General features: G+C 45.2%; 2 protein-coding genes across 4 annotated transcripts in view; both read right to left on the bottom strand.

The window, feature by feature from the left end:
* Positions 1–1,386: 1,386 nt before the first annotated feature.
* Positions 1,387–3,928, bottom strand: LOC138632205 (ovocleidin-116-like). Its single transcript, XM_069717558.1, has 3 exons — positions 3,139–3,928; positions 3,020–3,092; positions 1,387–2,920 (listed from the first exon to the last, which is right to left on the bottom strand). Exons 1-3 carry the CDS (start codon positions 3,404–3,406, stop codon positions 2,563–2,565), a joined length of 699 nt encoding a protein of 232 aa, XP_069573659.1. The 5' UTR covers positions 3,407–3,928; the 3' UTR covers positions 1,387–2,562.
* A 4,848-nt stretch (positions 3,929–8,776) lies between these two features.
* Positions 8,777–11,406, bottom strand: part of stxbp4 (syntaxin binding protein 4) — a 27,728-nt gene continuing 25,098 nt past the window's right edge. For all 3 annotated transcript variants that reach the window (XM_069717580.1, XM_069717581.1, XM_069717583.1), the window contains exons 20-21: positions 11,005–11,141; positions 8,777–10,845 (exon numbers count right to left, since the gene is read on the bottom strand). In XM_069717580.1, the coding sequence (XP_069573681.1) occupies positions 10,832–10,845; positions 11,005–11,141 (151 nt within the window). In that variant the 3' untranslated portion in view covers positions 8,777–10,831. The remainder of the gene's footprint in view (positions 10,846–11,004; positions 11,142–11,406) is intronic.

Genomic DNA, 11,406 nt, shown 5'->3' with positions numbered 1-11,406 from the left:
CAACATGAAAGGTTAAAAAAACAACAGCCCTTTCAGGTGATGAACGCGGGAACGGACGCGCTGCGGTGGCTCGTGCGGCGGTGGCTGACCGGGCTGCAGGAGGCGGACAGACCGAGCACCGAGCCCCATGTGTGAGAACCGAGGACTGCTGACGTCAGAGCCGAGCACCCGCCTCCCTCTGCACGCTCGTGCGGGCACGCACACACACACACACACACACACACACACACACACACACACACACACACACACACACACACACACACACACACACACACACACACACACACACACACACACAGGTGATCGTGTTCAATCACAAACACCTGATCAGATTTAATCAGTTATTCTCATTTTTATTTGAAAAGTTTTAGAAGTTGAGATGAAGATTTTTCTCCCCAAAATCTGATGTTTTCTCCTTTGAAGCTTTTCTATGTCCTGTCATCCACCAGTATACGTATACTCCATTAGTATACTCCACCAGTATACGTATACTCCATTAGTATACTCCACCAGTATACGTATACTCCACCAGTATACTCCATCAGTATACGTATACTCCATTAGTATACTCCACCAGTATACTCCACCAGTATACGTATACTCCATTAGTATACTCCACCAGTATACGTATACTCCACCAGTATACTCCATCAGTATACGTATACTCCATTAGTATACTCCACCAGTATACGTATACTCCACCAGTATACTCCACCAGTATACTCCATCAGTATACTCCACCAGTATACTCCACCAGTATACTCCATCAGTATACTCCACCAGTATACGCCATCAGTATACTCCATTAGTATACTCCATCAGTATACTCCACCAGTATACATATACTCCATCAGTATACTCCACCAGTATACTCCACCAGTATACTCCACCAGTATACATATACTCCACCAGTATACTTCATCAGTATACTCCATCAGTATACTCCACCAGTATACTCCATCAGTATACTCCACCAGTATATTCCATCAGTATACTCCATCAGTATACTCCATCAGTATACTCCACCAGTAAAACCCTCCTTCCTGCTCAGTTTTTATTCAGACTGTTTCGGAATGTTTTAATAACTTTCATCTCTCGGTTTGTTTCGTAGCTTCGAGCTCAATGTTTGTTTTCTGAAGCCTCCATTCAGCTTTTCATGATGGTCCACACTGCTCTCTTTATTTCTGATCATTACTCACTGGAGAGAGGAATGCTGGGTCACATGAGTGGGCCGGCCTGACCTACTTTCGTCCAATGAGAGGCCGCCATCTCCTGCTCTCCTCCCCCCTCCCTCCTCCCTCCCCCTGCAGCCTGGTCACATTGAATCTCATGTGCTGGGAGACCTAGAGAAAAACAAATCCAGCAGGAGGGAGGAGGAGAGGAGAGGAGAGGAGAGGAAGAAACAGGATTTTAAGGAAAATAAAGGGAAACTGAATCTAAGGAGATGAGAAAAAGTAAAGAAGAGAAAATGAAAGTAGGAAACAGGTGACACACTTTAATGTTCCTTTAGTATAGAAATATAGAATTATACGTCAAAATGAAGTGTAAACAGAGACTCCATAAAACATACGAGAGTCTATCATAAGTTCAGACAGTGTTCCTGAGCCCATGCAGTGATTTCCACTTCAGAATCGTGGCTGTTTTTAAAGCAGCTGCTCAAAGATCACGACTAACCAACACTGGTTTTCGGCCTTGTTCCTTACGTCAGAGACACATTTTTGAGGAACAAAATCTTCAACAAGTCGCTCGTGTTGTCGTGTTGTCATGGTGGAGAAGCCTGTTGCCATGGCGCCAAAGTTCAGGTGGTTCACAGCGAATGTTCCCCTCAGACGCCTCAGAAGGTCCCAGTGGAACTCGGTGCTGACAGTCTGACTCTGGGGGACGAATTCACGGTGACACAAAGAAAACCCACCTGGTGTCTCCTGACCTGATGATCCTTCTTCAGTCTTGGACGGTGAAGCTCCGCCCCTCTTGGAACGTGAACGTCACTCACAACACTTGAGTTTCTTTGGTGGAAATCACTGCATGGGCTCAGGAACACTCAGCTGTAAGCAGTTGTGTTGAAGATTTTGTTCCCCAAAATCTGATGTTTCTCTGCTTCCTCATGAAGGTCGTTGCTTCCTGCTGCTCCGTGTGCATCACCGTGCTGCGTTCAGGAACTCTCTGAACCTATTGGTGAGACTCTTATATTGGATTAAGATGAAGAAACACCACAAAGAAGAACAATAAGCGGATGAAAACTCAGTGAAGTGACATTAAAATTTCATCACTGACTGTCACAAACATTACAGAGAATATTTTACTGGACTCCAATAAAACATCATGAACATGATCTGATGAAGATCCCCTCCAGACTCCTCTTACATACAGCAGCTAAACACCATATGTGACACTCGATGGGAAAAGAAAGAAAAACCGACAGCCTTGACGAATCCACATCTGCCTTGCTCTCATTAAAAGCTCCTTAGCAACAGCGGTTGCTAAAGCACGGTGATGTTGTGACGTCCTTTGTGGGAGAGGAAAGTAGGACAGCGGTGACGAGGCTAAAACAGCTCTGACTCACGCTGCATCTCCGAACATCACCTGCAGCACCGCGTTAACCTGCCTGACGCACCAACGCCTGATGGGACGACCTGTCGGGACGAGGGACGACCTGTTGGGATGAGGGACGACCTGCTGGGACGACCTGTTGGGACAAGGGATGACTTCTTGGGACGATCTGTTGGGACGAGGGATGACTTCTTGGGACAACCTGTTGGGATGAGGGACGACCTGCTGGGACGATCTGTTGGGACGAGGGATGACTTCCTGGGACGACCTGTTGGGACAAGGGATGACCTGTTGGGATGAGGGACGACCTGCTGGGACGACCTGTTGGGACGACCTGTTGGGACAAGGGATGACTTCCTGGGACGACCTGTTGGGATGAGGGACGACCTACTGGGATGAGAGACGACCTGTTGGGATGAACTGCCGGGACGAGGGATGACTTCCTGGGATGACCTGTTGGGACGACGGACGACCTGTTGGGACAAGGGACGACCTGTTGGGACGACCTGTTGGGACGAGGGACGACCTACTGGGACGACCTGTTGGGACAAGGCACGACCTACTGGGACGACCTGTTGGGACAACCTGCTGGGACGACCTGTTGGGACGACCTGTTGGGACAACCTGTTGGGACAAGGCACGACCTGCTGGGACGACATGTTGGGACGACCTGTTGGGACAAGGCACGACCTGCTGGGACGACCTGTTGGGACGACCTGCTGGGACAACCTGTTGGGACGAGGGACGACCTGCTGGGACGACCTGCTGGGACAAGCAGCTTCACTGATTCCAGACCAGAAGAAGAAGCACCACAGTCTTCATCTTCGTCGTATTGTCTTTGTCTCGTCGCCATCTTTGCGTGTTTCTGTAGGTTCTTGGTTTTGCTTCCGTGCGAGCTTTGTAATATTTTCCTCAAGTTTTCGTCTCGTCTTCGTTTCCGTCACATCTGCGATTCCTCCGTTTCGTCTTCATAAAATTCTTCTGGCATGCCTCCATCGTTTCGTAACGTGTCCATTGCATCGTTGTCTTTGACGTTGGCTTTGTTTCGCCCCTCTGTGATTTTTTGACATTTTCATCACATTCCCAGAAATTCCGTCACTATTTCACCTCCATACGATCTTTGTCACGCTACTGTCACGTCATTCTATCGTTGCCATCGTATCTCTTGTCTCTGGTTGACTTTCTACCATCTCTGTGGCGATCAGTGGTCCAAAGCAAAGAGTAAGTCAAGGGTTTAAATGACCGCCACGGTTCACCGTTTCACCGAGACGTGAGGCCAGTCCGACTCTGTGCTCCACCGAGACATGTGACAGTGACAGCGTCTCCCAGCGAGGTCATTAGAAAGCGACTTGTTGGTCGGCAACGGGAGAGGAAAGCAGTCGGAAGAGTGGACGGGGCCGTCACATTACGATATGTCCATCACGGGTTTTCCTCCACTGTGCCATTACAACTGAAACAGAACCAGAACCTCAATGGTCCATTTTCCTTTTAGTGGACAATAATCTCATTGTATTGGATATCCTGTAATTTCTAAAGACCGCGCTCTAAAACTGGTTTAAAAGATTCATAATTCGTAAATCGGGCCACAAGCAGTTGTTTTTTAAAACTTGGATTTTCCTCCTTAAAAAATGTCGGATTTGTGTCGCCTTCACGTCAAGGAGGTCGTTTCAGGACCCTTTAAGGACCCGACACCTTCAGGACATCTGTAAACACCAGCGTGTTCACTGCCAGTGTGTGAAACGCTCTAAATTATGATTTACATAACCAAAGCTGATCTGAATGAGCTCAGTCAGAGCGCTGACCTGCTGGTACCTCTTAAGACCCGGCATGGCAGTACACGGACCTATTTACATAAAAAACAAGACGCTTAATGCGAGAAGTTGAAGAAAAGACACTGAACCGGAGTAATTCTTGGTTTTCTGTGAAACTCGTCATCACCGACGCTGCTGAGGAGGTCTATCGCTGCCTGGCTGGGATCTGTTGGGGCTGAGCTTTCTAATCCAATCCTGACAGAGTTGTTGATGCCTGTGACCTTTGAATTGTCCAGGTTGAGTCAAGCAAAAGAGGCTTTACAGGTTGTGTAACTTCTCTGCTGATGTGGTTGTAAACTGTTCAGAGCAGGACTGCACGTACATGAACAGATGATCCAACATAGACCGAGGACTCAACACGGCTTCAAATAAATACATCAACAATATGAAGCGTTCAAGATCAAAATCAAGATCAGGAACCTGCCAAAGTTCACACAATCAACTGATGCACCTAAAACATGGAAATAAGAAACAATGGAATTGATTTGTCCAATAAATCTGATTCTGATTGAACACAAAGTTGTTGCCATGACAAAAGGTGATGCTTCAAATCTGGATGTTGCTGCAAAGAAGCTACAGATTCAAAAAAATCTGGATATTTCACACGTTGAAGCTGACAAACAGAAAATCTCGGCAATCAGCACAGTTTCAAGGTGGACACCCAAGACTAGAGTCTCACATTCACACTATTTACCATGAAACCAGTTTCAAACAAGTCCATCTAAAAGTCGTCCAAAACCAAGTCTAAGACTAGTCCAAAACCTGTTTAAAACTAGTCCAAAGTCGATCTAATAGTAGTCCAAAACCAGTCCAAAGCCCACGGATGATACCAGTTTCAAACATATCCAAAACCAAAGTCACAGTAACCTTTGACCACCGAAATCTAAACAGTTCATCTTTGGGACAGAATGAACATTTGTGCCAAATTTGAAGAAATTCCTCCACGGTGTTCCTGAGATATTGTGTCCATGAGAACAGGACAGACAGACGGGATGGACATGAGGTAGCAGTGATATCTGACCACCAAAATCAAACCAATTAATCCTTCAGTCCGAGTGAACGTTTGTACTAAATTTCCCTCAATGTGTTTCTTAGGACAGAACACCTGACAACATAAGGCCTCTGGTCGCCACGGCTGTCAATACATTCAACAACAGCAACAAAAAACACAACAGTGGCTAAAAATTAATGAATAAGATATGAAATAATAAGAAATGTAGGCAGCAATCGTCTGGAACGACTGAAATATGTATTTCTGTGTGGACTGTAGTTCAGAAAACTCCCACAGATCAACTGGTTCAAAGCAGATTCAGCAACACCGATTGAAACCGTTAGTGGTCATAAATCTGGGATGTTTACAAATGTAAAATCAGACAGAAATGATTTGACATCTGTCCACGCACACTTCATATGAGTTCACTACAAACCACACAATGCAGTTAACGAACAATGTTTCACCAAAACACACCAGTAACGGTCTGAAGCATGCTGTCAGAATGTGTGTGTGTGTGTGTGTGTGTGTGTGTGTGTGTGTGTGTGTGTGTGTGTGTGTGTGTGTGTGTGTGTGTGTGTGTGTGTGTGTGTGTGTGTGTGTGTGTGTGTGTGTGTGTGTGTGTGTGTGTGTGTGTGTGTCATGTCATCAGTGTTTCCAAAGAGCGGCAGATATTTATAGCTGCACTTGCTGGCGAGAAGGGAAATCAATACTCGGAGCCTCGGGCAGGACGAATATTGGCTCGGCCGTTCCACCTCCAGCCCTCACACACACACTAGAAATACAACCATTCACATCACACACACACACACACACACACACACACACACAGAAATACAACCATTCACATCACACACACACACACACACACACACACATAGACACACACACACACACACTTCACATCACACACACACACACACACACACACACACTAGAAATACAACCATTCACATCACACACACACACACACACACACACTAGAAATACAACCATTCACATCACACACACACACACACACTAGAAATACAACCATTCACATCACACACACACACACACACACACACACACTAGAAATACAACCATTCACATCACACACACACACACACACACACACACTAGAAATACAACCATTCACATCACACACACACACACACACACACACTAGAAATACAACCATTCACATCACACACACACTCCAGAAGTGACAGGATAATAAACGGTTCCCCCGACGACCTCGCAGCTAGACAGGAGAATAATCGTATTATTAGAGGCTTTTATTTTGTTACCGTTGAACACGGACGTCAGCAGCAGAACAGAACAGAACAGAGAAGAATCGCTTTAAAGTCCCGCATGAGATCCGTTCTCTCCGTATCGATCGGTGACATGTTTCACTCCAATAATAACACCGATATGTGCTGCACTTCCACTTCGTCATTAAATTTTTCCAATCATGTTGTTTGTTTGTTTTGACATGGTGAATGGTCCCAGGCTTTGTTTCCAAAAGACCAACCTGCTGCCACCAAGGACAGAGAGGAATATTAATGTTTGGACAGACCGATTCAGTTCGAAACCCTCGAGAAACCAGTTTAAAACTAGTCCAAAGTCGAATCTAAAAGTAGTCCAAAACCGAGTTCAAAACCAGACCTGAAACCTGGTTAAAACAAGTCTAAACCAAGTTCTAAACAAATCCAAAATGAAGTATTAATTGAATCTAAAGTCTACAACTGGATGTAAAATGTCTTCAGTTCTTCATTTCATCCTGTTGGACATTTGTGAGAACTTTAATCGTAATTAATAAATTAATTCTTGAGTTTTGGTTACGAACCTGTTGTTTGAGATCACGGTGACCTTTGACCTCCAAACTTTAATCAGTTCATTCTTGAGTCCGAGAAAATGTTTGTGCCACATTTGAGATGTTTTTGAGGTATGAAGTTCACAATGATGGGACTTGTAAACTTGACCTTTGACCCCCAAAAATCACTTGACTCCAGGAAATTCTGCGATTCACGCAAATTCAAGCAATCTGCACAATATTTGCAGGAGTTTGTAATTTTGAAAATTTTTCCACATTTTATTTCGTAAAAACTGTCGTGAACAGAAGGTCTGTTGAAAGTATTACAGCAAAAAGGCTCCTTTCAAAATAAAACTGACTTTATTACCAAAAATAAGTGTTCATTTCTGATTGCAGCAATCACAAAAAAAACAACAACAAAAAAACTCTGTGCATCTAAATTTAAGGTCTTTACACACAGAAGCTGGTTTTTTTTGTGTGTAATTAATCCGTTGAGTAATTGGTGTTAAAAAACAGGCTGCACAAACCAAACGAGCGACCACCCCGATGCTAAACATTATATTAGCTAACTGACGAAGCTAACATTAGCATGTCAATAAATGGCCCAACGGAGGTCAAACTGCCGACAACACCTGACGGTAAAAAGCATCGTCGAACATCTCGAACAAAGACGTCTCATATTTCAAAATATTTTTCTAACAATGAAAACTAAATGCTTAAAAACTGTCGGCTCGGTTAGCATCGCTGGAGCCGGTAGTTCCTGCTCAACAGACATGAAGACGTTTCCATAAATCAGTCGGAGTCACATCTACAAAATATCTGCAGGTTGATTATTAAATTACCTAAATGTTATTTCTTAAGTTTACGCTGCGGCTACGGTAAAATTGTACATTTCTATTATTATTATTAGAAAAAAAAAGAAGATTTTTATAAGAGTTAAATCCTCCAGGCCGTACGGAGGACCTGCAGGGCGACAGCAAGGACTCGTTTAGTGGACGTCCAACGTCCTCGCGGGAACCCGCGTTCCTCCCGTCGCTCTCCGACTCATCTAATGTTTTTTTCCACCGAATCTCGCCGATAAGACGACGCGTCTCTTAACCACGTTTCTGCCAACAGAAGGACGCCGAGTCTCCGGCGGCGCCGTCCGGACATCAGATCACAACCAGACGTTTCACCCGTCCGGAGAACGGAGGGTCGAGTTGGGTCGGTGTCGCTGACCTGATGTAACCCAAATAACAGGACTCAGATTTCACCAGCAGCTTTCTCTCTCCGCTCACACAGCTGCTTTCATGCATTTATTTGTCTCGGGATATTTTATCTTGTTGATTGTATTTTGTAGGAAATCTACTAAAAAGTTCTACTCTTCTGTTGTCTTATAAATATTTATTGTTTGTTTCACACAAATCAACGAGTCTATAACACCAGAATGAATTGGAGTCGTTTTAATATCTGCTCGTGTTATTTGCTGAAGTAAATCAATAACTGCACAAATATGGAGGTTTAATCGAGCTGTCGCTGCTTGGTTTGTCTCCTTCACCTCCACCCCGTCTCCAAGTCAAACGCTCCCACGTTTTATAAACTGTCCCTTTAAAGACCGAAGTCACGTGATCAAATGAAGACGACGTCTCACTGCAGAGGGAGAACTTTATTCGCATCATTTTATAATGACAGTCAGTCAGACATCATCTCAACATGTTCCAGAGTCAAACATCTTCTCATGTTAGAAAAATAAACTTCATCACATCCTCCCGCTCAGATTCACTCAACTTTCACAATAAAAGAGGAAAATAATTTTTCTCCTACAATAAAGTTACAGCTTAAAAAAAGTGCAACGAGTGACTGGAATTATGTTTCATGTATTTTATTTTGTTGAAACCAGGTGGTCGTTGGGCTTTTATTGTTTGAACAGATGCTGTTTTAACTCATTTATTATTATTGAGTCAAAGTCAAATCAGAGAAGAAGAAAATCTGTTTCTGCATGTTTCATCTCTGACCAATGACGGGAAGAGACACGATTGTCATGGTAACGCTGCACGCAAACAGTGACCAAATGAACCAGGATGTGACCGATTGTTTCTCATGCAGTCTGTCTGGGAGAGAGTGTGTGTGTGTGTGTGTGTGTGTGTGTGTGTGTGTGTGTGTGTGTGTGTGTGTGTGTGTGTGTGTGTGTGTGTGTGTGTGTGTGTGTGTGTGTGTGTGTGTGTGTGTGGGGACAAATGAAGGTAAAATCTTGTCTTCAGCTTTATGATTCTGAAGCAGTTTCCAGGCAACGAAGGTCGTGATGGAAACGAGCTACAGGTGAGTGTAACACACACGCTGACCTACTTCCTGTGTCTGTCCCTGCTGCTCGTCTCTTGTCCTGAATCCTGTTCATTACGTAACTCCGCCCACGTCTCCACCGATGCTCCAAAAATTAGGTGACTGTGTCAGAGACTCTCATCCTGCCTGCTCGACACAAACCGGCAGAAAACAAACAAACCGAGAGCGACGAGCGTTTCTGGTTTCTGGAACGTTTCTGGTTTCTGGAGCGTTTCTGGTTTCTGGAGCGTTTCTGGTTTCTGGAGCGTTTCTGGTTTCTGGAGCGTTTCTGGTTTCTGGTTTCTGGTTTCTGGAACGTTTCTGATTTCTCCATCAAACACACGGAGACGAACCGACTGGAGCTGCAGGTCGTCTCTCAGACTGAAGTCAAAATCAAAGATTATGTTTTCTAACATTTTCAAAAAGACCCGACTGACGTCACCAACCGGTTCATGAGCACAACTCGAACCTCCGTTGGAATAATTCTGAATAATTACTCCGGGACAGATTCTGGCCCTCCAACTCCTTTTCACTCAAAACGCTCTAAAACTTCTGCTTTCGTTGGTGTTCGCTTCTCAAACCATAAATGAGACTTTAAATAAAACTTCCACCTGCTTCAGAACTTTTACTCCGAAAAGGACGAACGCAGAATAAAAGCGTCTTTAATTCTGAACGTGTCCTTCGTCTGTCCCAACCTCGCCTGTCCTGTTCGACGGCGCTGCCATTTACTTGCTAATCTACGGCACAAACACCAAGCTAAACAGGAAACAGCGAGACAGACAGGAAGCTACGGAACGCTGCGATCTACGTGGATCAGCTACGGCACACGGAGACCACATGGTGGTACCACCAGAACCACCAGAACCACAGTGGTACCACCAGAACCACGGTGGTACCACCAGAACCACCAGAACCACAGTGGTACCACCAGAACCACAGTGGTACCACCAGACTCATACTGTTGGTTAAATGAAGACACTGATCAGACCGAGGTTGAAGGACGACACCCACGTTTCTCACTTCAGTCCTTTTAGTTTGAATTTGTTCAAGTTATAATATTTAATAAATAAAGTTTGTGTTTCTGATTGATGTTGTTAGACGTCGTTTAAGATAAAATTACGTCGTGATATTTTGCTGCTCTCGTTACATTTAAAGCAGATCGAAACGCCGACATCGTCCTTCACGTCTTCCTCCAGCTGTCCAACGTTTCGACTCGTCTCTCTGGGAAACGCTGGAGTGAAGCCGGCGTGAACCTCAGACAGAAACAAACAGAGTTTCATGCAGAATAAAGAGTCTGTCAGCAGGAGGCGAAGGAGGCGGAGCTTGTCGGGGAGGAGGGCGTTTGGGGTCGCCGCTGCTTCCCGTCTCGATGTTCTCGGCCGTCTAGAAGGTCAGCACTGAAACGGGGAGGACAGTCACTCACAGCTGGTGTTGGCTTCATCCGGCGGAGGCGCATGCAGGGCAGGAGGAGGAGGAGGAGGAGGAGGAGGAGGAGGAAGAGGAGGAAGAGGAGGAGGAGGAGTGCATGCGTGCCTGCAGGAGCTCCGATCACTTACAGTCGACCTCCAGCAGCGCTCTAACAGTCTGACTGAGCTCTTTGGCCTCCTGAGCGAGCGTCGCCGCCGTCCACGGACTCTTCTTGTGGCGAGCAGCGAGGCCCGGCGGCGCCGCGCCGACTTTAACGTCTCCAGAGCTGCAGACGGACAGAAGGACGAGTCAGCAGAAAAAAACCTCTACGACCGCTGAACCGTTTGTCACGGAGTAATGCGTGTTGTTTCATCCCACAACGGCAAAAACATACACTTTAAACCAGAACTTAACCTGAACTTTAAACCAGAATTTAACCTGAACTTTAAACCAGAACTTAACCTGAACTTTAAACCAGAATTTAACCTGAACTTTAAACCAGAATTTAACCTGAACTTTAAACCAGAACTTAATCTGAACTTTAAACCAGA

Source organism: Brachyistius frenatus, unplaced genomic scaffold, assembly GCF_029030835.1.
Source record: "Brachyistius frenatus isolate BFR_SWC_R1_liver_20210118 unplaced genomic scaffold, ASM2903083v1 Contig_177, whole genome shotgun sequence".
Lineage (NCBI taxonomy): Eukaryota > Metazoa > Chordata > Actinopteri > Embiotocidae > Brachyistius > Brachyistius frenatus.
This window is presented reverse-complemented; position numbering and strand designations above follow the sequence as displayed.

Coding starts and splice junctions, on each gene's coding strand:
- LOC138632205 (XM_069717558.1), bottom strand. CDS start 3,406: ATGGCGACGAGACAAAGACAATACGACGAAGATGAAGACTGTGGTGCT. Junction 3,093..3,138: donor CCAACAGGTCGTCCCAGCAG/GTTGTCCCAACA, acceptor TTGTCCCAACAG/GTCGTCCCAGTAGGTCGTCC. Junction 2,921..3,019: donor CTTGTCCCAACAGGTCGTCC/GTCGTCCCAACA, acceptor TCATCCCAACAG/GTCGTCCCAGGAAGTCATCC.